General features: G+C 41.1%; 5 protein-coding genes and 1 long non-coding RNA gene across 8 annotated transcripts; 3 read left to right on the top strand and 3 right to left on the bottom strand.

Moving 5' to 3' along the window:
• Positions 1-5972: 5972 nt before the first annotated feature.
• On the top strand, positions 5973-6700 carry LOC139192306 (uncharacterized). Its single transcript, XR_011576350.1, has 2 exons — positions 5973-6189; positions 6312-6700. It is a non-coding gene; the product is annotated as an uncharacterized lncRNA (long non-coding RNA).
• Positions 6701-9344: 2644 nt separating this feature from the next.
• LOC103431288 (subtilisin-like protease SBT1.7) lies at positions 9345-11932 on the bottom strand. The gene has a single exon (XM_008369424.4). The coding sequence runs from the start codon at positions 11930-11932 to the stop codon at positions 9617-9619; it is 2316 nt and encodes a 771-aa protein (XP_008367646.2). The 3' UTR covers positions 9345-9616.
• A 5923-nt stretch (positions 11933-17855) lies between these two features.
• Positions 17856-18845, top strand: LOC139192305 (glycine-rich cell wall structural protein 2-like). Its single transcript, XM_070814206.1, has 2 exons — positions 17856-18131; positions 18206-18845. Exon 2 carries the CDS (start codon positions 18230-18232, stop codon positions 18641-18643), a length of 414 nt encoding a protein of 137 aa, XP_070670307.1. The 5' UTR covers positions 17856-18131; positions 18206-18229; the 3' UTR covers positions 18644-18845.
• An 823-nt stretch (positions 18846-19668) lies between these two features.
• LOC103455917 (acyl-CoA-binding domain-containing protein 3-like) lies at positions 19669-20986 on the bottom strand. Its single transcript, XM_008395530.4, has 2 exons — positions 20861-20986; positions 19669-20637 (listed from the first exon to the last, which is right to left on the bottom strand). Exon 2 carries the CDS (start codon positions 20608-20610, stop codon positions 19888-19890), a length of 723 nt encoding a protein of 240 aa, XP_008393752.2. The 5' UTR covers positions 20611-20637; positions 20861-20986; the 3' UTR covers positions 19669-19887.
• Positions 20987-22523: 1537 nt separating this feature from the next.
• On the top strand, positions 22524-23520 carry LOC103455916 (uncharacterized protein At2g23090-like). The gene is made up of 3 exons (XM_008395529.4): positions 22524-22891; positions 23122-23162; positions 23250-23520. The coding sequence occupies exons 1-3, from the start codon at positions 22816-22818 to the stop codon at positions 23367-23369; spliced, it is 237 nt and encodes a 78-aa protein (XP_008393751.1). The 5' UTR covers positions 22524-22815; the 3' UTR covers positions 23370-23520.
• Positions 23521-23614: 94 nt separating this feature from the next.
• On the bottom strand, positions 23615-27204 carry LOC103455915 (casein kinase II subunit alpha-2-like). Of its 3 annotated transcripts, none has more exons than XM_017322664.3 (11): positions 26877-27108; positions 26564-26653; positions 26309-26438; positions 25929-26123; positions 25598-25755; positions 25045-25135; positions 24878-24943; positions 24539-24621; positions 24252-24315; positions 24097-24165; positions 23615-23857 (listed from the first exon to the last, which is right to left on the bottom strand). In XM_017322664.3, the coding sequence occupies exons 1-11, from the start codon at positions 26960-26962 to the stop codon at positions 23798-23800; spliced, it is 1092 nt and encodes a 363-aa protein (XP_017178153.1). In that variant the 5' UTR covers positions 26963-27108; the 3' UTR covers positions 23615-23797. The 3 variants fall into 3 exon arrangements, with proteins under 3 accessions (XP_017178153.1, XP_017178154.1, XP_008393750.1); XM_017322665.3 differs by having other exon boundaries at positions 26564-26638; XM_008395528.4 differs by lacking the exon at positions 26564-26653 and having other exon boundaries at positions 26877-27204.
• Positions 27205-27225: the final 21 nt, after the last annotated feature.

Below are 27225 nucleotides of genomic sequence, written 5' to 3'. Positions count from 1 at the left end.
TCGGGCACAAATAGAACGAGAAACGGTGTTGGCATCATCGTGGACAAGACCTTGACACAAGATGTTGTAGATGTCAAGAGGGTAGGAGATAGAATCATGGCAATCAAGATTGTAATAGGACAAGAACTTATCAATGTGATTAGTGCGTACGCACCTCAAGTAGGGTTGGATACGAGTTCGAAGGAGAAATTTTGGGAAGACCTTGGAGACTTGGTGCAAGGAATTGCTCAGACGGAGAAGTTATTTATAGGAGGAGATTTAAATGGACACGTGGGCAGGGAGACATGCAACTATGGAGGTTTTCATGGTGGCCATGGTTTTGGGGAGAGAAACGAGGATGGGGAAGCTATCTTGGATTTTGCAATGGCATATGATCTCTTCTTAGCCAACACCTTCTTTAAGAAGAGAGAAGAACATGTGATCACCTACAAGAGTGGGTCGTCAAAAACACAAATAGATTTTCTTCTAATGAGGAAAGGGGATCGTATAACTTGTAAGGATTGCAAAGTTATACCAGGAGAGAGCGTGGCTAATCAACATCGCTTGTTGGTGATGGATGTACATATCAAAAGAGTGAGAAAAAAGAACAAGACTTGGAAGTGCCCAAGGACTAGATGGTGGAATCTAAAAGAAGAAAAACAAGCCATTTTCAAAGAGAAAGTAATCACCCAGTGTGTGTGGGATAGAGAGGGGGAAGCTAACCAAATGTGGGATTCCATGGCTAGTTGTATCCGAAAAGTAGCAAAAGAGGTATTAGGAGAGTCCAAGGGCTTTGCCCCACACCAAAAGGAATCTTGGTGGTGGAATGAGGAGGTACAAGCAAAGGTGAAGGCTAAGAAGGAATGTTGTAAAGCCTTATACAAGGATAGGACCGATGAAAATGGTGAAAGGTATAGAAAAGCGAAGCAAGAGGCGAAGAAAGCTGTGAGATAAGCTAAGTTAGCGGCTTATGACGATATGTATAAGCGACTAGATACCAAAGAAGGAGAGTTGGATATCTATAAACTAGCTAGAGCAAGGGACAAGAAGACAATGGACCTAAACCAAGTGAGGTGCATCAAGGATGAGGATGGAAAGGTTCTTGCTACAGAGAACGCGGTTAAAGACAGATGGAAAGGTTATTTTCATAATCTTTTCAATGAAGGACATGAAAGGAGTGCTTCTTTAGGGGAGTTGAGTAACTCAGAAGAGTGTAGAAACTACTCTTTTTATCATAGAATCCGGAAGGAAGAAGTGGGTGTAGCTTTGAAGAAGATGAAGCATAGAAAAGCAGTAGGCCCAGACGATATACCAATCGAAGTGTGGAAAGTTTTGGGAGAGACAGGTATAACATGGCTCACTAACCTTTTCAATAGGATTTTGAAAACGAAGAAGATGCCGAATGAGTGGCGAAAGAGCACTTTGGTGCCTATCTACAAGAATAAGGGCGATGTACAAAATTGCATGAACTATAGGGGTATTAAGCTAATGAGTCATACAATGAAGCTCTGGGAGAGAGTCATTGAGCATAGATTGAGGCAAGAGACACGGGTTTCGGACAACCAATTCGGGTTCATGCCAGGGCGCTCAACCATGGAGGCAATCTATCTCTTACGAAGATTGATGGAAAGATATAGAGATGGGAAAAAGGATTTACACATGGTCTTTATAGATTTGGAAAAAGCGTATGATAGGGTCCCAAGAGACATTCTTTGGAGGATTTTAGAGAAGAAAGGAGTACGAGTAGCATATATCCAAGCTATACAGGATATGTATGAAGGAGCAAAGACTGCCGTAAGAACTCATGAAGGACAAACCGAAAGCTTTCCCATAACTGTAGGATTACATCAAGGCTCATCCTTAAGTCCTTACCTTTTTGCGTTGGTAATGGATGAGTTAACAGGACATATTCAAGGTGATATTCCTTGGTGTATGCTTTTCGCAGACGATATAGTGTTGATAGATGAAACTCAGGAAGGGGTAAATGCAAAGCTTAACCTTTGGAGAGAAGTGTTGGAATCTAAAGGTCTTCGCCTAAGCCGATCAAAGACAGAATATATGGAGTGCAAGTTCAGTGCAAATGGAGGCCAAAATGAGTTAGGGGTGAGGATCGGAGATCAAGAAATACCAAAGAGCGACCGTTTTCGTTACCTAGGATCTATCTTGCAAAAGAACGGAGAATTAGATGGAGATCTCAACCATATAATACAAGCTGGATGGATGAAGTGGAAGAGTGCATCCGGCGTGTTGTGTGACCGTCGTATGCCACTGAAGCTCAAGGGAAAATTTTATAGGACGGCAATAAGGCCGGCGATGCTGTATGGCACAGAATGTTGGGTGGTGAAGCATCAACACGTACACAAAATGGGTGTAGCGGAGATGAGGATGCTTCGTTGGATGTGTGGGCACACGAGAAAGGATAAGATTAGGAATGAGGATATCCGGGGTAAAGTAGGAGTAGCCGAAATTGAAGGAAATATGAGAGAAAATCGGTTACGGTGGTTTGGACATGTGCAAAGAAGGCCTACTGACGCTCCGATTAGAAGATGCGACTATGGGACAGAGGTTCAGGGCCGAAGGGGCAGAGGAAGACCTAGGAAAACTTTGGAAGATACCCTAAGAAAAGACTTAGAGTACTTGGATCTAACGGAGGACATGACACAGGACAGAACACAATGGCGTTCTAAGATTCATATAGCCGATCACACTCAGTGACTTGGATTTTCCAAGTCTCCAACCGAGAAGTTTTCCTCATTCGGGAAATTAAGGGAACACTACCTCAACCTATATGCTCCACTCACAAAGCTTCAACATACAAGCTTCAACAAAAGAAAATTCAAAGAACTTAGCGAAGAAGGCTTTGGTGTATTTAACACAATACGTTGAAATGAAGGAAAGCTTATTTATTGATATCCCCGATAAGTTACAAATATGTACATATACTGGAGTCAAATTAAACAAACAAGAAGGAGCCTTCACAAAGGTTGCTTAGGAGAAGTCTCAGCAGTCGGTAGAGCCCCAGAAAGAGAAGGCACCGGAGGGGGATCATTCGGAGCCTCAGTACTGGACAAAACCCTAGAAGGAGGAGGCATCAGAGGTTGATCATTTGGAGCTTCATTACGCGGTACAGCCCCAGAAGATGAAGGCAATAAATGCCTTTGGAACAAACCCACAAATCTCTGATGATCAAGTAAAACCTGACCATCAGATTCTTTCATCTGGTCAAGCTTCCTCTTCATGTTTGTAGCATAGTCATGTGCGAGCCGGTGCAACTGTTTATTCTCATGCTTGAGCCCTCTAATCTCTTGTTTGAGACTCATCACTTCAGCCGCCAATGATTCAACTTGGCGGGTTCGAGCAAATAGGCGTTGGGCCATATTAGACACAGAACCTGCACATTGAACACTGAGAGCCAGAGAATCCTTAACAGCCAACTCATCAGACCGTTTGGAAAGTAGTCTGTTATCTTTGGGAGTGAGAAGGTTCCTGGCCACTACCGCAGCGGTCATATCATTCTTCATCACGGAATCCCCAACGGTAAGAGGACCAGTAGGGGAGACGAAGGATGGGCACCATATGTTGTCTGGAGAAGGCGGGGCTGCCTCTTCAACAAGGTTCAAGTCAAAACGACGGTCGGAGGGGCCAGACATTTTCAAAGGTGTTGAAGAGAGAAGAGGTCGGACAAATCAAGATCTTAGAAGTGCAAGAATGGAGCTTCTACTGGTGGATATTCAAGTGTGCTTTGGAACTTAATGTCAGCCCCTATAAAAATCTGCACTCGACGAAGCTTCAGAAATCGAAGAGGCGCTTGCTCAGAAATCGAAGAGGCGTTTGCTTTCTCAAAAGTTGGGCTGCTCAGAGACCACGAGGGTCGATCTCAGAAATCGAAGAGGCGTTTGGTTTCTCAAAAGCTGGGCTGCTCAAAGACCACGAAGGCCAATCTCAGAAATCGAAGAGGCTTGCTTTCACAAAAGCTGGGCTGCTCAGAGACCACGAGGGCCGATCTCAGAAATCGAAGAGGCACCTACTTTCCCAGCCTTGTCAGCACCTGTCACACGCACACTCAGCTTTGCGGAAATTATGGGCATTCTGTCGAAGATTTCTGACGAAGTAGAAAGCACATGAATCGCACTGTTCAATCACCCACTTCCCACACGCAACAGTAGCTCATGGGTACCACAGATAACTTTGCCAAAGTTCTCTGACAAAGTTGAGACACGTGAAGCTTGCAGCTCCCACTACATCGCTCTGACCAAGAAGGGTAAAAGAATTACAAAGAAACAACACTAACAAAGTTTAAACACATAAATTTTGAAGGTCTAGCTACCATATTATTACCCACAAGGGTAAAGGAACAGTACCACTGCTGGATAATTGGAAAGTCCCGGTGTGTCAACCTCTGTGCTTCGTGGCAAGGTAGACTAGCAAACATGCCCAACCTGTACTCACATTCGAGAAAACACTCCCAACAAGATTGCTTGCTCCAAAATCGAAGAGGCACCGCCCTCCGAATCTCGAGAGCCAAACTCCCAACATGATTACTTTCTCAAAAATCGAAGAAAGGGTAAAGGAACAGTACCACTGCTGGATAATTGGAAAGTCCCGGTGTGTCAACCTCTGTGCTTCGTGGCAAGGTAGACTAGCAAACATGCCCAACCTGTACTCACATTCGAGAAAACACTCCCAACAAGATTGCTTGCTCCAAAATCGAAGAGGCACCGCCCTCCGAATCTCGAGAGCCAAACTCCCAACATGATTACTTTCTCAAAAATCGAAGAGAGGGTAAAGGAACAGTACCACTGCTGGATAATTGGAAAGTCCCTGTGTGTCAACCTTTGTGCTTCGTGGCAAGGTAGACTAGCAAACATGCCCAACCTTTACTCACATTCGAGAAAACACTCCCAACAAGATTGCTTGCTCCAAAATCGAAGAGGCACCGCCCTCCGAATCTCGAGAGCTAGACTCCCAACATGATTACTTTCTCAAAAATCGAAGAGAGGGTAAAGGAATAGTACCACTGCTGGATAATTGGAAAGTCCCTGTGTGTCAACCTCTGCTTCGTGGCAAGGTAGACTAGCAAACACGCCCAACCTTTACTCACATTCGAGAAAACACCCCCAACAAGATTGCTTGCTCCAAAATCGAAGAGGCACCGCCCTCCGAATCTCGAGAGCTAGACTCCCAACATGATTACTTTCTCAAAAATCGAAGAGACACCGCTCTCCGAATCTCGAGAGCCAGACCCCCAGCAGGATTGCTTTCTCAAAAATCGAAGAGGCATCGTTCTCCGAATCTCGAGAGCCAGATCCCCGACAGGATTGCTTGTTCGAAAATCGAAGAGGCACCACTTTCCCAACTTCAAGAGCTGGATCTCCTTGGATAAAGCTTGTCTGTAATCTTCACACGCAACATCAGCTTTCCAGATACCACAGACCACTTTTTCAAAGTGCTCTGACACAGTTAAAACATGTGAAGCTGGCAGCTCCCACTACCGTGCTATAACCAAGCAGGGTAAAGGAATAGCATTATTACTTGATGTTAGGGAGACTCCTATATATGTCGACCTCCATCCCTAACGGACAGGCAGACCTGCAAAAATGCTCAACCCTTTCTCTTATCTGAGAGGGCACTCCCAACGAAGCCTTTCGAAATATTCAGCTTTCTTTCCCCCCGATAATACCTCTGTAAACAAGCTATACTAGAGCAAGAATATCTCATATCATCAGGGTTAAAAGCAAGAGTATCCCATATCATGCTTTTTCCCTGTCTTTTCCTTTGGCCTTGTTCTTACCTGCAAGACAAGGAGAAAGAGAGCAATCAGTCAGCACTTGGAATCAAGCTTCCAGCCAGGAACTGACTGCGTGGAACCCCTTACCTGATTACTTACCTGGCATTGCTCTCGAGTACTCATCTTCAACATCTTATGCTTCCAGGGAAGATACCGCATCTGCCTGAGGAACAGATAGGGCAAGTGAGAAGGATACAAGGAAGCATGTGGAGACAAGCGTAACAGCACACGTGCCGATACATCCACTACTCTGTCAAAAGCAAAAGTATCCCATATCAGCAGGGTCGAACGTACTCTAGATTTGATGGACTTGTTTTGACCCTCAAATTCTTCAGTCGGCCTTATACTCTGGAGGAAACCAGAAAACCCTCCAGCCCAGTTCAAGAATAAGCCTGTGGAAAGTTACTTCTTCAAAAGCAAAAGTATCCCATATCATCTCTCCTCATTTTTCTTCTCTTTATCCTTCATGCTGCCTGCAAGATAGGGAGAATGTGAACAATCAGCCGGAGCTCTGATTGCTTACCTTGTCTGTCACCTCTTTCAGCAGATCCCCTAGCTCGGCGACTTGGGGGACTCCTACTACATGATTTGTATCGCGCTTGACCAAGCATGAAACTACAAGTAAGCTTCAAGTGAAATTGATACATTACCTTGTGCATCTCCACCAGTTACAGATACCACCCCTGGATGGAGGAAGAGTACTTCCAGAGAAGATGCCACATCTACCTATGAGACAGATAAGGCAAGTCAAGACGATACCACACTCCGGTACTTAGAAGTTTCGTGGCTACGAGATCATTCTCCCACAATATTTCCTAATGTCATTTGTACTAAATCATTCACTTGTACTCACTAAAGGAGAGCTTGAACCTATGTACTTGTGTAAACCCTTCACAATTAATGAGAACTCCTCTATTCCGTGGACGTAGCCAATCTGGGTGAACCACGTACATCTTGTGTTTGCTTTTGTGTAAACCCTTCACAATTAATGAGAACTCTTCTATTCCGTGGACGTAGCCAATCTGGGTGAACCACGTACATCTTGTGTTTGCTTTCCTATCTCTATCCATTTATATACTTATCCACACTAAGGACCGGAGCAATCTAGCGAAGATCACAAAAAGTGACCGTTTTCGCTACCTAGGATCTATCTTGCAAGAGAACGGAGAATTAGATGGAGATCTCAACCATAGAATACAAGCTGGATGGATGAAGTGTAAGAGTGCATCCGGCGTGTTGTGTGACCGTCGTAGGCCACTGAAGCTCAAGGGAAAATTTTATAGGACGGCAATAAGGCCAGCGATGTTGTATGGCACAGAATGTTGGGCGGTGAAGCATCAACGTACACAACATGGGTGTAGCGGAGATGAGGATGCTTCGTGGGATGTATGGGCACATGAGAAATGATAAGATTGGGAATGAGGTTATCCGAGGTAAAGTAGGAGTAGCCAAAATTGAAGGAAATATGAGAGCAAATCGGTTCCGGTGGTTTGGACATGTGCAAAGAAGGCCTACTGACGCTCCGGTTCGAAAATGTGACTACGAGACAGAGGTTCAGGGCCGAAGGGGTAGAGGAAGACCTAGGAAAACTTTGGAAGAGACCCTAAGAAAAGACTTGAGTACTTGGATCTAACGGAGGACATGACACAAAACCGAGCGCAATGGCGTTCTAGGATTCATATAGCCGACCCCACTTAGTGGGAAAAGGCTTTGTTGTTGTTGTTGTTGTTCCGTATGTGTTCTGAGTGATGTGTTCTGAATATTTATCTCCAGAAAACACTAAATTGATGTGTTCTGAGTGATAACAAGGACAAAAATATAAAACTGAAAAAAAACCACAGATTTTTATTTCACAACACAGTACATTTATAAGCACTGTATCAGCGACTAAGATTCAGCAGAGGAGCTGCCATCTCCCATGATCTGGAGGTAAATTAGGTTCAGGAATGTTGCTAAAGTTAAAACCGGCTGATAGCAATGGGACTACTCACTATGTGTTTCCCATCGGAGCATACCAGGCGAGCAAATATGTCTGTACCAGATGGCATGGCACTGGTAACAAAAGTCACAGTATAAGTCTTCTTCTCATATGCTCGACTGAAACATAGTGGTTTTAGTTCAACCAAGGTCTTCACTGACGTTGCGAGTTTTGGGTCTATAAACACAGAGACCTTGTATCTTGCTGGTGGACCAACATTGGTTAGAGTCCTCGTGTATTTATTGGTACCTGCTCCCCCGCTGCCTGAATTGGTGTATATGTAAAGCATATCTGCCAAATTTGACACCAGCTTCAAAGACGAGCAGTACCATTGGGAATGGTCATCTTTAAAACTTGCTGGCATATTGGACTTGTCCTTGTGAATGATGTATGTCTTCTTCATTTGCTGCTCTCTCTCGTCTTCTATGATTGCGGAGATGTGAGAGAGAAGCAGAAGCGCAAGTGCTACGGGAAGTATGAAAACCGACATTCTCATCTTCTCAATCTTTGCTAGTCTGAGAGCTTCCGAGTTTCTGGTAAATATGGGACTCTTTCTCCAGTTATCATCTTTCTACTTTGTTCTGCACATGAGAATTGACAGTGCCAGAGATCCCCTTCATATGAAACTCACGTGAGAAGATGGATCTGTTTTTGCACAACGAAGTGTTCAATTTTTTTTTAATTTTCCTCTTTTTTTTCGATATTTTAAAATAAAATATTTCCGTATGTTAGTTTTTCAATTTTTTAATTTCAAAATTTTGGGGCTTATTGGGTATCAAACGGCCCAACGGCATCACTGCTGTGGCTCCCTACATTTGGACTGGCCTCGCGGGCCCCACGACAGAAAACTTAAAAGGGCAATTGACAGTACGCAGCCGAACGGTGGGGGAGAGTGGAGAAACTGTTTTGGCTTTTGGGCAACATTGGTGGCATTGCCCTCCACCAGTGGAATGGCTGGTTTGGTATTGCTGTGCTTTGAAAAAAAATTTGTTGTGAGAATAAGCGATTGTACTGTGAGAATAAGCGGCTGTAAAATAAATTAGCAGAGCGTTTGATAAACTTTTTTGTAAAAACGCTTTTGGAAAAAAAAGTAGTCTGATAGTGGGTCTTTTCATTAAAGAAGCACTGTAGCTCCGTGTGCTTTGAAAAAAAAGCCAGTTTTCCAAAGCTACAAATAGCAGCTTCAGCTTTTTCCTTTGATTTCAGTTTATTCTCATAGCAGCTTCCAAAATAAGCCCTTTTTTTCAGTTTACCAAACACCTAAAACCCCCACAGTTTTTTTTCATAGGTGCTTTTTTTTTAAGCACCTCACTCCCAAACTAGGTCGAAGTGGGATTTGATTCACATTTGCAGATATGTTTCTTGGACAGGACTGAACTAATATGCTCCATTCATGAATGGATGTGGATAAGTGGTCCAATTCACATTTGCAGGTTTCGAGTCGTGTAACTTGTCGTGTTCGGAATTTGCATCCCGACGTGTGATGATTACAATATGATCCCCGGTGTTCTTTCTTTTAGGGGAAAAAAAAGGTGAAAAAAGGGGCCCAAAAGTGAGAAAATGGAAGATTAGATCATCTAGTTTTAGTTACATATCATATATATGAACACATACTGGTAATTCTTTTCATTGCCCTTATGTCAATTCCTTATACAGTTTCCTGTACAATTAATTTTCCATCTGTTATTCTTTCTCCTTTTAATTTCAACTGAAAAAATAAACATCAATCGGGTACATTCGCCGATTGCTACGATACAAGAGAGGTACAGGATTATTTCACAACATAATTACAAAGAAATATACGATTGGGTTTCTTGCAGGAACCTCAAAACCCCTGATCTGAGTTTGATCAGTTCTTCAATGCTGTTAAATTAGTTCCAGCTGAAAGCAATTGGACTACCTACTGTGTGTTTCCCATCGGACCATGCCAACCGAGCAAAGCTGTTTGTACCAGATGGCGAAGAACCTGCAACAAAAGTAACGGTATATGTTTTCTTCTCGTATGCTTGACTGAAAGTCAGGGATTGTGGTTTGACCGAAATCTTCACTGATGGCGCCTGTGAAGATACCGAGACCTCGTATGTTCCTGGGGTACCCACATTGGTCAGTGTCCTTGTGTATTTTACAGTTGTTGATGCACCTGTCCCGCCCCCTTTGCCTGAAGATGTTTCTAGAGGAACAGCAAAAGACGGGTAATTAAAATCTCTGAGGCTGTATTTCTTGCTTGTATCACAAGTGAAGTCTTTGTGAGTGGTTAGTTTGATCTGACTTGAGCTATAATTCAAGGCGCAGAGGAAGCTGAAGTAGTCCTCGACCGCATTATCATAAACAAGGCCAGGGTCGAGGGCTGCCACCGGATCCACATGCCCAGCACCATAATCGAAAGGCGTTGCAGGATTTCCAGTTGCTACATCTATGATGGTTTCTCCAGTTTTGTATGCTATGTAGGATGTGGTCATGAGTGCAGACTTGATGGCTGCAGGGCTCCATTCTGGATGAGCAGCCTTGACAAGGGCGGCCAAACCACTCACATGGGGGCATGACATGGAAGTACCTGAAATGATGTTGAAGTCGACCCGCCTCTTGTCTTCATCCAGTCCGGTTGGTCCAACGGCACCAGTCCACCCAGCAAGGATATTTACTCCCGGTGCTATTAGGTCTGGTTTCAGTATTTCGGGAGTGAATAGATTTGGTCCTCTGGAGCTGAATGATGCCACCACAGGCGAGGGCTGCACACCTAACTCCGTGTCTCCAAGCGCAATTGTGGCTGTGGGATTAGAATCAGAGGCAATATAGCTTTTTATTGCAGCACCAGCTATCGCACCAACTGCTGCTGCAGGCAGTAGATATGCATCCGCAACAAGTTCTTCTCCGTAATCATCAGTGTTCGTCAAAATCATCCCTAAGCCACCGGCCTGTTTCACCACCAAACTCTTTTGGGCCCTAGGCGTTCCCCCTCGATCACATACCACAATTTTCCCTGCAACCTTTGCAGGAATCAAACTTTCAGGAGCGCATAGCTCGCCATCGGAGGAGTTACTTGCATCGCGAGCATATACAAGCGGAAGTAATCCACCAGATAAGGATGTTCCCCCGTAGAGCGATATACCTCTGAATTTCTTTGCACTTCCGAGGCTTACAAAAGCCGGGAAATCCCTGTCTAATGTTCCAGCACCGACGGTGGTTATCCAAGGCGCAACGTTGGACAAACTCCCCGCTTCCGGCCCACCATTACCAGCTGAACACGACACAAGGATCCCCTGTGCAACGGCTGAGAAAGCTCCGATAGCAACAGTGTCTTTGTAATAATCAGTTAGTGGTCCCCCGATAGACAAAGATAAAACATTGACACCGTCTTCAATGGCCTTCTCCATTGCAGCTATGATATCAGAGCCGAAACACCCACCAAGCCAGCACGCCTTGTATGTGGCCACTCGAGCTTGTGGAGCCATCCCTCGCGCTGTCCCCGAAGCATAACCAAAGAGGCTAGCTCCTGAAACTGCGGAGCCGGCTGCAGTGGATGAGGTGTGAGTTCCGTGGCCATCGTCATCTCGTGGTGATTTCGATTCTGTTTTCACATCGATTGGTCCAAATGCAGCTTCATACCCTTTTGAGAAAAACCTCGCGCCAATGAGTTTCCGGTTGCAGCTCGAGGAGTTGAAGTTTGTTCCCTCCTCACACACCCCTTTCCAGCCACTTGGTACCGCCGCGAGACCTGTGTCATCGTAGCTTTTGATCTCAGGCCACACGCCAGTGTCCACCACTCCGACTATCAAATCACTCGCTTTATCCGTCGCTGGTAAGAGGGCTTCACTCTTTCCCAATCCAAGAAACTCGGGCGTCCGTGTTGTATGCAGCTCGTACCTCCTTTCGGGCAGAACGGACAGAATTCCCGACTGCTTCTCAAGCAGCCCAGCTTCCTCGGCGGTTAGCCTGGTGGCGAAGCCGTGGAATATGGTCTTGTAAGCGTAAAGCATGTCGGCTGAATCCGACACGGATTTCAAAGACGAATCATACCATTGGAAACGATCATCTTCAAAACTTGCCGGCATTTCGGACTTGTCCATGTGAATGATGTAAGTCTTTTTCACCTGCTGCTCTCTCGCGTCGTCTTCCGCAATAGCGGAGACGTGAGAGAGAGCAAGAAGCATGACTGTTAGCAGAAGCATGAAAGTGGATATCTTCATCTTCTCAGTTTTCTACAAGCTCTGAGATTTTCTGAGTTTTCAGGGAAGAGAGGAGGTGCTTTTCAGTGCCAATGGAAGTGCTTTTCACGTAGCACTGAGAGATTCTGTTTGATACTTCTCCCCTATTTAAATATTCTCCACTTGAAAACTAATGGTGGGAAATTAAAATCATATGAAATCAGATTTTATTTTGTATTTTTTATTTTTTTGTTATTGCGTTCTCTTCTTTTTTAACAAACTCAGAGGGTAAGGTACTGCATACGCCTACTGTTAGGTTGATATAATAGGTATATTTTGTATCTCTTTTACCTATTAATTTAGTCATGGTTTGATATAAAACAGTTGGATTTGATGTATTTTGTGTGAATTTTATAGAAGTTATTTTTTCGAAGAAAACTGGATTTTTTAGAAGAATTACAAGGAAAGCACGAAAGAATAACGAAGTGGACTGATGCTATGTGAGAGTGGTGCTGGAATTTGGGCTTTATCAAATTAAGTCCAATTTGGGCTTCATAAAAACGGCATGTGGATTAGAGAACAAAAGCAAAGGGATAGAAGACAAAAAAAAAAGGGAGAAAGTCCAACCGGGGGATGACGGAACTGATGCTTCTATTGAATTGCATGGGGGAGATTTCAAGGGCCGCAAGAGGGGTGGAGACCTAAGAGAAAAAAAAAAAAATAACACAGCGCAGAGACATACATAAGCCGAGAGAAAGAAGAAGCAATTGGGGGAATTCTAGCTTTGCTGTGGAGTGGAGAATGGAATTTCAGTTGTTTCCTTCTTTGTTTTCGAATTCTAGCGTGGTGTATTTTATTTCGATCATGAACTAAGTCCTTTTGCTAGGATTAGGGTGTACTCTTATCATGAACATCTAATTCTTATTATTTCATATTGATCTCAGTTGTTTTCCATGTTGAGTAATTGTTATTGTGCTTTATCGTTATCAAATAACTGGCCATTATTTGTGTGAAGAACTAAATTGGGACTGACAGGTTGAGTTTAGTAGATTGCTTCTCATAACGATTACCATGAATTACATAATTGAGTAGACATACTGGTTATGATTTGTGTAGTATTGTGAAATTATCCATTTAGCGTAAAGGGATTCAATTATCTACTTCTGTGGCTAGACATAGCATGGGTAGATAGTTAGAAACACAGTTAGTATATTCTGAAAGGAAATATTGACGAATCAAGGGATAATTGCTAGCAACATGGGAATAAATTGAGTTTAATATGAATAACGGGATTAGATGGGATTGAGAATGAGGAACCTGATGTCCTAGTGCTTCAATATATTAATTTTTCATAATTCATTCACTTTTACTTCGTGTTTGTTCAATTGATATTTTCAATTTCGTTTGGGTTTTTGCATATTTGAATTTGTCATCGTTATCCATCTTTTATTTAAGTTTAGTTTGAAGTCAATCTCAATAGTAAATTTAGGTTAATCCGATCCTTGTTTGAACGACACTCTACTTATCACTATATTACTTGGACGATATTGTACACTTGCAATTATCAATAACACCTACTCTACCTAATGACATTTTCAGATGAATGGATATTTTTCACTAAATTTGTCACCGTGCTGTTACTTTTAGGCATGAGAAAATTTGACATGTAATTGGACGATGAGCTGAGTTGGCAATATCTGAAGCCTATCATCGGATGGTACGAGGACAAATTAAAATACATAGCTTGTGATACACTTGTAATACAACTATTTTAGCGTCTTGATCGTATGTAAGTTTCTCTGATTCTGGTTGCAAGCGACTTTGCTTCTTAATTTGGATTGTGAAATGGATTTTTTGGCCATCACATAAAACTGATATTGACCTACAAACAAATTAGGTGTATATTGCGCTTTCGAATGATTAATCTTGGACAATACATTACGAGCACCTTTTTGGTTATTTATCGTCTAATTTTGATCCTGATAACCCTTTCCACATTATGGTAATCATCATCCCTTCATCCGATAATTGTAGTGGAAATCCAACTTACATTAGCATTAACATTAATTAGGCTATTGTGGGCTGCTGAGGATGATGATTATCTAGTGATAATAAAACCAGAGATATCAACATTGTACACTAAATTTTAGTAACCAACTGACATTGTCGTCCTTCATTTGATACGAATAGATAAGGTTCATTGTACACCGGTATCGTGAAACAAATGAAACATCAGTTAGTAACTAATATTTAGTATAATAACGTTGGTGCCTCTATTGCCACTAAAAAATAACTCTTAAAAACGATAATTGATGCATTACTTGTAAGCCTTTCTTTTGTAAATGTCAACAATTATCAGCATATTGAAAATGAAATAATATTGGTGGTCTAATGTGACCATGCATATTGCATGGTAGTGGTAGAGATAGATAGCGTATATTAATCTAGTTTATCTTGTGTGAATTATGCACTAATACTAGTTCATACTTCATAATAACCTAACTTAGACTGTGGTATTTATTAATATAAAATTTAATCATGGAAGTAAAAGACAAGCAAGTAGTGTGTTTATATCCTTGATTGGACCACCTCCTCCTAAGTCCATTAGCTGGAAAATGGACCTTACCACCAATAATCCATGAGTGGAAGCTCTGATCGGATTCGTCCTTATGTTGTTTAGTGCGTAGCAGAAAGTTTGGAAGTGTAAAATTTGGCCGAAATGATTGACAACATGCGATGGCAATGTGAACTTTGTTAATCAATTTGAAGTTGCGATTAGCAACGATTGTCAAGATTTTCAGATAATCAGAACAATGGTCTATTATTAATTACACCATTATTATTTTAACTTGTATTTAATCACCTACTAGAACAACACGGTGTGAGGACAATTAATTTATCGATTGTCTTTTATTTTGCCATATTTCCTATGTAAGATCGTTACAATAATGTTCAACAATGATATATCGTGTCAAAGCAAGCAATACTTTTTTTTCTGTCTTTTTTTCTCATTAGTACAAGCAAGCAATTTGTTATTGAGTTGTGAAAGAAAGAATCACCAGTCTAGCTAGGTTGCTTACGGAATATTACTTTTGCGGCCCCCTACATTGTTTTTGCCTTCTTCTAATTGTCCTCATCGGATCTCTATCACTCAATCTGCTAATTATTTGCGCTATAAACCCTAAAATTAACTTTAAATTAATGGACTGCTTCCAAATTTCCCTTGTAATATAAAACCGTCTACGTGCATTCTGTAAACGTAATTAAGAGCTTAATCACATGTGATAATCTAGATGCAAAAAGCTTACCGGAAACCGGTTGGGCGATGCGTGCTTGCATGAAGCAACTGCTACATGCATAATTAACAGTTACGTAATTTGTTGCTGAAATGTCATTTTCTCTCCCACCCAATGACTGCAAATAATTAATTAATTAGAAAATTAGAAGGTGGTCTTAATTAGTCAATTATCGTTTGATTGCTTATGTATATTGCATTGTTTATTATCTGATTAGAACACACAACCAGCAGTCTTCATAAACTCTCTCTCTCTCTCTCCCTTTCAATAATTAGCATCATATATTTGTTAATTTTATCAGAATAAAGAGTAATTTTGTTCATCATTGATCGTAATATACATATATATTTATTTTGAAAAAAAAGGGACAACTGATGGTAAACCATGGTTATTCACTCATATTGGGGTCGGAGGAGGTTAATTGGGAATTACACCTTACTCGTGACCACCGTCAAGCAGATCCACAACTTACAAATTATCAAACCCTCCCTTTTGAGAGCTGCCCTCAAACATTGTATGGGACCATCGACTCGTTGGTTCGCATTCTTTTTCTTTGGGGTTTTCTTCAAACCAGCGAGGCAAATTGGAAATAACCGACTAATTTATCGGGATTCAAGACCCCATGATTAATTTGCTTTTGTCTTTTAGCTCAACAAACTATTTTTTTTGTAAATGAAAATCTTATTGTTATTTTAGACCACGTATAAAAAATCTCCCACGTAAAACTTTTAATTGGGACCATGAATATAAAATCTTCACGTAGAAACATACAAAAACCCTAACTGTGGCCTTCAGCATTATAGTCGGTCCGGGTCAGCTTGCGTTCAACAGGAAGTTTCCAACGCTCGGCCTCACTCGCTACAGTCCGTACCATTATATGGTCACGGCGAGTACACGGGTATTAATTCTATCAAAATTTTCCACTCATGTCCCACGCAGATAACAATTCATACAGGTACCGTTTGGTATGTGGGACGGGACGGAATGAAATAGGATGAAGCATTCCGTCTCACGTTTGATGCGCTTAAAACGGGTGGAGCATGCTGTTCCATCGGACGAATTTTGGATGAATTTTCGTTTCACCTCAACCTCTGGAACGACTCGTTCCACATTCGTAGAACACAAAATTATAACCTCTCCGTCTCCTTCTTTTTCCTCATTGTTTCCATCCGAGGGCATCTTTGCTCCCTCTCCGTTCTATCCCGTCCCGTTCCGTCTGCATACCAAACGATACCACAAGAAACCATTGTACATGGACAAATGTCTTGGACAAAATATCTTAATCCGAAGACATTTGTCCATGTATAATGGTTTTTTGTATGAATTGTTATCTGCGTGGGACATGAGAGGAAAATTTTGATGGAATTAAAACTCGTGTACTCGCCGTGACCATTTAATGGTATGAATTGTAGCAAATGAGGTCGAGTATTGGAAGTTTCCCGTTGAAACACAAATTGTGTGGAAATTACCGAGACTGTAAAACTTGCCCGACTTTTTCCTGATACAAATAATAATTTACTTTAAACTAAAGTGAGTGGATAGAGATTTGACCTCAAATGCATAGAGAGTTTACAGCACCCACACTTGCATGTTTAGACATTAATTTTTAGAATATGTATCTAACTTATCCAAATATTTTTCTAGTGCATATCACTAAATACATCTTATACACACACCTGAATAATAGCCGTTAGATTGAAATTGACGGACATGATGAATTATTTCGTTTATACTTGCAACCGGGTGTAAAAAAAAAAAAAAAAAAAAAAAAAGGTTTTGACTGGAAAAAAGAAAAAATTTCCCCGTACCTATGGGTACTGTAAGTCTAACCTTTCTAACGTACAAGGATTTGCAGGATGTAAAGCTCAGAAAACACAATTTTCCCACAATACGTGTAATGAATTGAATTCACGCCCATGGTGGCAGTGGTGGGGGCGGCATGAAATGGTGGCATTTGTGGGAGCCGCCGTGAGCAGACCCAAAATTAGGTTGGTGATTTGGAGGGTTCAAATTTTGGTGGATGTTTGAAGTCCAATTTCAAAACACATAAAATCTCAATCTGAGTTTTACGCTTTTGACCAGGAAAGGATTTCTTTGTTCCTGGAACTCAGAATGGACGGATTGGAAATGACCACTCGGGTTGTAACTCTTCTACTGGGTCAAAAGAACCCGGTTGTAACTTGAGCTACATTTCCATATTAGCCGTTGAGATTCATCTAACGGCTAACAAAAAAATTGTGTAATTAGCCATGTACACTAGAGAAGCCCTCCTAATTTGTCGCCTTAACCCGACCCAATTGCCCTCTTAGTTCTTTTCTTTCAGGCCCATACATCTCGGTTTTTTTTTATAAGAAAAACCCAAATTCTCCGTTCTTTTTGTTTTAAACCTCTAGGAAAGAAAAGGAATGGACCATAGACTACTAGACCCAATACAAGTCGTATACAGTGCACAAGGCTCCCGCTTTACGCAGGGTCTGATAGAGGTGAATGTCGGCTAGCCTTACCCCCATTTATGGAGAGGTTACTCCCAAGTCTCGAACCCGAGACCTACCGCTCATGGGCGAAGGCACTTGTCATCGCACCAAGTGCGACCTCTTACCAGACCCTATACAAGTATTGACACAAAATGCCACAAGCAGAATTATAATGCAGCAACTTTGAAGCCTTGTGGTCATGCAAATCGCCATCACCACCAGAATCAAGCTGGCACCTGTCATCGTAATCACGCAGATCTGCAACCGTACCCTCCCCCCCTCCGGCCCTCTGGCCAATCTGCTGTGCAACTCTTAGAAACTCATGCCCTATGACAGACGATGCGCCTTATAAATCTAAGGAACCTACCTCATTTCGATAGGGTCTTATATCAAAGCCCTCTCTGCTGCAGTGACCATCAAGGCCCTTCACGGTTTGTAAAGAGGAAGACTAAAACGTCATAGAACTCAGCGGTGAGTTCTCTTTTCTCTCACTCATTCTCTCTCCCTTTGTTATACAAATCTTTGGAATATTTTGCCTTTCGAAGGTACGATTGTAATAGGACGAAGTCATGGCAAGGAGCAATGCAGTTTCATGGAACCTCATTTTCTTGGCTACGGGGTTTTTTAGTTATGTAGCTGTTGAAGCTACCAGAGAAGGGATTCAAGGGAGGGCTCTGATAGACAAGAGACTTGGTTTGGAACATGGGATAAAGAATTGGCACGGTGAGGAGGCTACTTCTTCTCAAGGGCTGAAAGTTGATGGTTACGGAGGTTATGGCTCTGGTGGTGGTGGGGGCTTTGGTGGTGATAGTGGCGGCGGCATGGGGTATGGTGGTAATGGTGGTGGATTTCATAATGGCGGAGGATTTGGTAATGGCAGTGGAGGAGATGGCGGAACTGGGGCAGGCACAGGCCCAGGTTATGGTGGTGGGGTGGGTGGTCATGATGAGAAGATGAACAAGGTCCATGGAAATATTCGGTGATTTTACTAGAAAAGATAAAATAACTATATTCCAATTTAGAATGGCTATGGGGACAAGAAGCAAGAAAAAACAAATAAAATGTCGTAGTTCTCTTCTATAGTTCTTAGTTTGCCATCTTTATAGCTGTAATTCAAAAGTATTTCCCCCTTGTATCGGTAATATAGCGGTTACATGGAATAAAGTTAGTTTGGTTTGTATACAAGGTGTGTTGTTTCACTTAAGCAGAGAAGGATGAAGGGCAGGAAGAACAGATGTTACACACCTCACACAGTTCAGACAATGGCATAATTCGAAGCCTAAATTGCAGAAGAAAAAAAATCAACTAAAAACGTTGTAAAAAGTATATATGTCAATAATTTAACTTCAACCGCAAGGAAATGACAGTGCCAAGTAACAGAGACAAATCTCATCCATGCATAACATAATTTGTACTGGGAACTAAGAAATGACCCTGTTCTTGGAGGGTTAAAGAGTCAAATAGAATATTGGAGGGGTTAAAGAGTCGGTACGCAGTTCTCGGACAATTGGCAAACGACTCCCTTGCGTGTATGGTGGTGGATATAGAAGGGAAGAAACAACAAATGTTTTGAGAATAGCACCTGCGGTTTGGAAGATCAAGATGCAGAACAATGCTGTCATTTCAATGTAATGTTGAGTTCATAAAGCTACAATGGATGCTAAGATTCCTCATCATTGAATGTACGAACGATGCTAAGTCCGTGTGACTCGTGAAGAACTAGGAACTACAAGATAAGAAAAGCAAGACATGGGATAAATCCGAACCATATTAAGAAGCAATTAGCTGGAGCATTTTAAAACAACGGGATTATCAGTCAAGACAGTAAAAACAGAAAAATGCGTCTTCAGAAACAATGCAGATCACCGACAATATAAGATACAACAACATTACAACAACATGAATACGCTCATACGTTCTCATATTTCATTTCACACACATTGCCATTTTATTCTTGTTTTTTTTTTTGGGAATTTCCGCCCCTACTTAGTGCGATAAGGCGCTGATGTTGTTGATAATGGTGTTTATATATCTTGGTTGTATTTCCATCAATTTTCCAGAATCGAGACAAGTGAAAACAAGTACACAGATATGGATAGCTACACAAATTAATTATATTAACAGAGGGAGAGAGATAACAGAAAGTCTAGTACCACTTGCCACACTCTCAACAGTTGAGAGCCGTTGGATACCTGCACATACATGGCCACGGCCATTCGCCAACCGATCAATCGTGTCCCTCAGATCTCACCGCCGCAGCATATTCATCATCCAGCTCACTCTTCTCAATCCCTTCCCAATCATCCTCGTCACTGAAATTTCCCGATTTAAACTCACTGGCCGCCACGTGTGCCTTCTCCTTAGCTTCATCGGAATCCGCAACCCTAACCTCCTCCGATTGTTCGGCAACGACTTCGTTTCCTGCTGATTTCGCGCCAATTTCTTCCACTTCGCTGTTATCCGAGCTTCCGCGATCAAACTCCATCGCTTTCTCCACCGAAAGCTTGTCCCCGCCATCCGACGACTTCTCCGGCAATCCAACCGCCGCTGACGACTTCTCCGGCAATCCAACCGCCGCTGACGACTTCTCCGGCAATCTAACCTCCACCGACTCTTCCTCCAACACCTCCTCCGGCAATCCGCGGCCTTCTCGACGATCCTGCAGTGGCTCTGCAATCTCCTCAGCCCGATGAACCGTTTCCCCTTCGAATCGAAGGACATTCACTTGTCCGACAAACTCCACGCTCCTCTGACTGCGAAAAGCCCCTTCCACTTTCAGCCTCCTCTCTTCGAAGCTGACCTCCTCCGCACCAACTCCTTCACCGCCGCCATCCCCGAATTCCGGCTCCGATTCCCGGCCAGCAACCGCCATGGCGACGAGCTTGGCGACGAGGAACGAGAGGATCAGAGCCAGCGACGCCGTCAGAAACAGGTCCTGGACGAGCTCCATGGTGATTAATTACTACAGTCCAAAATTCTGCAAACAGCGAATTGAAATCGAAGGATGAAAACAAAGAGAGATTAAAAGCGATTGGGCGATGAGTTTTAAAAGTTAATTAATAGTAATAAGTCATAGGTGAGCAAAGGGAAAGGGATATTTGCAGAGCAGAGCGAAGCATATTCTGATGTTTTATTATTGCTTTTTTCGCTGCTTTGCCTTGCCCCTGCCTCACTTTTTCTGACGGACACGTTTCCGTTACCTATTGGACGTGGTCAAATTGTCCATGCACTTACAGTCCTTGTGAAGCTACTTCTATCGACTCTGTATCGTTTCAGACCAATAATACAAGTTATAACTTCCTTATTTAGTTAATAATTGGTTTGATATATAGTTCTTTGGATGTTCATATTTTATACACGTTTTTCTTGTGAAGTAAGAAAAAAGTTTAGATTAATTGTTTAGTCTGTTTGATAAGACGTTAACAAATGTATAATACGAATTTTAAAGAATTATTATTAGCATTCTTAAATTTCAACTGCACTTCTTAAAAGTGTTTTTTTATTTATAAATATAGAAAGTTTAGAATGATAAATAAGAATTTTAAAGTACCAATAATAATTTTATTTATTATTAAATAATATAAAATTAATTAAAATTAAAACTAGAAGATATAATAACGTTTTAATATGCGTATTGATATTGTATGACAAAAATAAAAAATAAAGAAAAAAAGTCTCGCAGAGGGTAAGCTTTTTGGAGGTCAAATTTGTCTTTTTATTGATGCGTTTTCGTTCTTATCCTGCCCCATGCATTAAATGTGGGACGGCGGGCACATAGTGATCGGTGGGTATTTGGAGGTTTGAATAACGGTTGGTGGAGTCATGTGAATTGTTGCTGCGCCTTTTTATCTTCGGCACAGGTCGTGGTCAGCTTGGTGGACTTAGGATTTCGACCTTTGGGAGGGGGAGGGCACCCACTCACTCAAAGAATCAGGGTCTTTTTCTCACTTTTTCGACTTTACTTTTGGGACTCAAGGAATCAGCCAATCAGATCATTAAGGTGGGGCTCTCTTGGGCTTTATAACTCGGGCCTTCTTTTGAGCGAGATAAGTTGGGCTAAGAGATGGGTTCTATCGGGTCAAGGTGTGAAGTGATGTGACGAAGTGCTAAAAATTGGGTTGTATCCGACGAGATGATCAATAAAGGTTAATTTATGTGTAGATATACGTTATTTGTGGTGATGAGTGGTGATGTTTGTGTTTGTGATGGTGATATATGGAATATGCATGGCACCTTCAATAAAATTGGAAATGTGCATTGTCGAAGTGAGGTTACAATGGATGCTTGAGCGATTTATCGTTCCTTCTCTCTCTTGGGTGGCATGGGATCTATCATATATAGGAGAGATTTTTTAGCGTGCCTAGAATACGGACACACAAAAAAAAAAATCTCCACTTGTATAATAAAGTATAACATACCAACTTGTGTTCTAGACACATTAAAACCTCTTAGAGTGTATCTATCTACAAGTATATATAGGCACTGCAATTTGTTGTGAGCTCCAGCTGTACAAGTATCACTAATGGCATAGCACTACGTGTGGTATGAATTCGTTTGTTTTTTAACAAGCAAACGATAGGGTGAATTGAACTCCAAAAAAAAAAAAAAAAAAAAAAACGATAGGGTTCATTTGTCAAGAGTCTCTAAATGAAACATTTTATAGATTATGGTGATCAAGAGTCAATCTAAATGAAACATTTTAAAGATTATGGTGAAAACAAATTGTTTGGTTGGTATGGCGTGAACAAAGACTTTATTACATTTCAAGATATTATCGTAACATCTCAAATTAATAAAATGATATCAATGAAAAATGTTAAAAACACATGACATTATATTGTTTTTTTAGGACGTGGGCATTCCGAGAGCGTAGGTTAAGTGTGAACAGGCCAAGCTGACCTAAAGGCTGAGGGGAAGTTTCTTGGTAGGCCTTGGATATATGTGGTTTCTTTTCTGGCTCCAACAATACCTAATTGATGAGAGTGATCTATATATGTCCTTTTCATCATCTCAACTTCTTGGCCATTCTTAAAACTAAAAACATTCTTCTTATTCTAGCAGCAGCATTAACCCTGTCCCAGAATCATTCAGAGACCAAGAAGAAGAAGAAGAAGAAGAAGAAGAAGAAGAAGAAGAAGAAGAAGAAGGAGAAGCCATGGGAGGAGGCAACGGCCAGAAGTCGAAGATGGCTCGCCAGAGGAACATGGAGAAGCAAAAAAATGCTGCCAAAGGTACTCATCGCCCCTCCCATCTTCTCAGTTTGGTTTTTTTTTCAGAAACTAAATTGTGAATATATGGTCTATTTATATGAATCAAGAGACGTTAGTTGTGATGAATTCATCTTAGAATTCGATTTCTTTGTGTTCTCTAACCCATATTCTAGGCCACAAAACTGAAATATAGCTTCAGAAAGAGGGAATATATGAGTTAGTAAACGATTTGTGTATCTCTTGACACGCAGGCAGCCAGCTTGAATCAAACAAGAAATCAATGACAATTCAGGTAAATGAAGCTAATTGGCACCGAAATTTCATTCTAGTTTGGGCATTTGCGTTGTTTCTGATGCGAGGTACTGACTGATGATTGCAGTGCAAGGTGTGTATGCAAGTGTTTATTTGCACCACGAGCGAGGTGAAGTGCAGGGAGCATGCAGAAGCAAAACATCCCAAATCTGATGTGTACACATGTTTCCCTCATCTTCAAAAATGAAAAGTTCTCGACCAGAAAAGAATAAATTGTAGAAATGTGTGTGAAGTTCACTGTGGAGGTTCTGCATAAAGATCCTTCCTAGACTCTTGGATGTTAATTAGCTGAAAGCTATTTGGGGAATATGTTATAAAAGTGCTTGTTTGTTGGTTGATTGAAGGTTGTTTCTGGAAATTCGATTGTTGTTTTAGCATGCATATGGACCAACATAATCCGAAATCTAAAATATGCCAACCAAAGAAAACAGGTTTTGAGTGAACATCACAATTATGTGTTCGGAAAAGAAAGAATATCGTCATTAAAATTTCAAATAATGAATGTAATGAACAACCTAAGTTAGGTAAATATCTTCCTTCAGTGATTATTACAGGCTACAAGGAAAGACAGAGGATAAAAGTTTTTTTACCAAAGGATTCAATTGGAGTCTGGTGTTACTGCGTCTGTATCCAGCTATTTTCTGCACTTCTCACTTGGGAGAAGTATGCATGATCCTGAAACATGGAATACTTTAACCTATTATTTTCAAGTATAACGATAGACCCTGAGCATGTGCAAAATGTGAAGGTACCCGATGGTGACAATTTTGTTTTGTGCTTAACGGTTGAACATAATATGGAATTCAACCACTTAACATTATGTATCTGAGCAATAATATAGACATATGTTAAACTCGCATGAAGGAAAACGAAAGGGAATGAAATGAAACAGCAGTTAATCTTAAATAATATACCATTGCTTCTCTTGCTGTAAGCCTTTCCTGGTGATCATATCGAAGAAGCTTATCTAGAAAATCAATGGCCTGGACATCACGAAAAAAAGGACCAAATAATCACCAGTGAGCAAAAGAAGATGAAGAAGGAAAAAAAAAACCCAAAAGAAAAATACCTCTGGAGAAACCAGATGCTGATTTTCTGCATTGATAAATCTTGACCATGGCTTCTTATTGTGCCTAAATCAGAATAAAAAAGAAGGAAGAATGTTGTTTGTCCACGAAATATTTGTTTGTCCACGAAAAGAAGGCGACATCAGAAAAAATAAAAAGACGAGAAATTCATTTTACTGTATACATTTGGTGATACAGCCACGAAGTTTAACATCATCTGACGAAAAGACAGACAAAGCGATGCCTTTTCTTTCAACCATAATGATTAATCATTGAATGAGAAGTATACCTTCCAACAAGAGCCTCGAGCTGAGGATCAAGCACAAGGTTATATTTATTCAAATATGCATTTAATTCGTCTGTTCCAAGAACCTGAAGAAGATTTCATCTACATAAGATAACAAGTTATGTGAATATGGACACTCTAATGCTATATTTCTGACGGTTTGTGAAACCCCAGTGCTGCAAGGATATAACAGTAAATGTATGTCAACTTACAGACAAAATGGAAAACTCAACAATCTTGAGGCAACTTTTAAATTAGTTTTGGTGTATTGAAGGGCTAAGACATATAGATTATGGATTGCCTATACTAAGATCTTCGAGCCAAGTATGAAACCAAAAATACCTTAGCAATTTTCGCTAGCTGGTCCTGATTGTCACGACCATAGAAGAATTGTTCCTTGCGAAAGATCTGCAAGGAAGAGAACACTTTGTTTCCGTCATGATCAACAAAATGTAGCAGCTAGAGAAAACCTGAATACACAGTAACAACAGGGAAGCGTAAACCCTCACCATTCCTGCAAACATACAGCCAAGGCTCCACAAGTCTAACGAATAGTCATAATCTTGCAAATCCACAAGGAGTTCAGGCCCCTTATAGTGCCTGATAAACAGCATTCAAATTTATAAACATTCTGCAAAGCAAACAGAGAATTCACACGTTGACAATGTAAGTTGGCATTAAACTAACTATAAACCCTTTTGCCATCAGACGAATCTGTTGGTAATAAACTTTAGTCTCGCTGCAAGTTGTGTTTGATAACTGTTCGAGCAATAACTGCACAAGGCATCATCTTCTTCACAGTCCCTACAACTATTATATCCTTAGTTTATCTCAGTCCCTCCGACTATCATTCAAGTTAAAGAAATTATGTCCATGTTTACTCAACTTATGAAGATTCTTGCCCGAGTTGTCCAAATTTTGGGTTGAATGGGTTGATCCAACCCAAGTCCTACACTCCTACTTGTAGAGGAAACAAAAGAATGCAAAAGATACATGTCTTTCAAGAATCTAGAAGAAAAGTAACAATTCAATACCAAAGTTAAACGATCAAAGAGATTCCACCTTGAAGCTACCCGGACATGGTACTCCTTGCCAGGATGGTAGAATTCAGCGAGACCCCAATCAATCAAGCGAAGTTTTCGGAGCTCATGATCGATCATAACATTGTGAGGCTTGACATCTCGATGCATTATGCCCTGCGAATGGCAGTAATCCAATGCCTGCAATTAGGAGACCAGCTTTTGATTAGCTACGTTTGCAGCAGCTAAACCAGGACAAGTCAGAATCATGACATTCTTTCACACAATTAAAAGACGGATTGCTGCCAGCAAAAGCATGTGTACCGAAGTGGTTAGAAAATTAATTGTTTAGCAAGAGGATCAGATGACAAAACCTTGAGAAGTTCATATATATAGTAGCGAATGTCATAATCCGTCAGTGTGGGGTACAACACTTTGAAATCTATACTGTTCACATATTCAAAGATCAAGCTAGGAGTTTTTGAATGTTCATCTCTAACAATATCAAGCAGCTTCACAATATTTGTACCACCACAAAGATTCTGCAGTATCTTTATCTCCCTTTTAATCTGCATGAATACCAACAAATTATTGTATCTCAGTTAAATTAGATAAGGAAATACAGAACAAAACAAGTTGAGCGTATCCACGGGGGAAGAAACCCCCGACGAAACAAAATGGAAAGACTGAAAATCACTCAAAGGTAGGGCAATGTATATCCTAAAGTACAGGGTCAACTTAAGAATTCGCGCACCTTCTTTTTCTTGACGGGTTTAAGGATCTTGATAACACATTTTTCATTGTTGGTGACATTCACACCTTCAAAGACCTCACTGTATTTTCCTCTTCCAACCTTCCGAACAACCTCATAGTCACCTTGTTCACTGAGCATATGAAAAACAAACAAGAAATAAGAATTGGGAAATTGCACCTTTGAAATATCATGCTGAAAATTACTAGAAAGAATCTCTAAAATCACTTATCCAAAGAGCATTGCTTCTTAAATCACCAAAACAACGCCTTCAGACAACCAAAAGTGCTTTTGCGCTCAAATGTCCCGAGCGGGCCCCTGGCATGAGTAATTCTACAACAACTTTCGCTATCAAATGAAGTTCAATGACACGGAAATTTCAGTAGCAACAATGCAGCAAACATAGAACAAACAACATTTTTATTTTCCCTTTAAATTGGGATTTTTCTCTCAACCTATGATCTAAGAACCCTAACATTCCTGATTAACATAATCATGTCTAATTAAACAATAAAAATAATTCATTTAGTATTAAATTGCGAAGGTTATTGCAATTAGATTAGATTATTACCCCCATTGAAGAGTGTGAGATTCGTAATCCCAGTAATCTCTTGGGCGCTGAACGTTGACGTCCGCGTAGACGCGAGCCCTGGACATTGCCCTCTCTCTCTCCCTCCTTTATTTCAATTGTTATTACGCTCGAAGCTCGACGTTCAGACGGACTGGTTCATCAGGGCGGCAGATGCTTCCCGGGAAGGCGTTATGGGTTTCCGGAGTTTTATTTACCATGGGTCAACTGTAACTTATTTACCACTGGTAATTCATGTTTGACTTTTGGGCCCTTCAAACATGATAAAGTTCACGGCCCTTGAAACCTAGTCCACGTAAAACAGACAAACAAGGGACAACGTAAGAACAAA

This window comes from Malus domestica, chromosome 15, assembly GCF_042453785.1.
Source record: "Malus domestica chromosome 15, GDT2T_hap1".
NCBI classification, from domain to species: Eukaryota; Viridiplantae; Streptophyta; class Magnoliopsida; order Rosales; family Rosaceae; genus Malus; species Malus domestica.
This window is presented reverse-complemented; position numbering and strand designations above follow the sequence as displayed.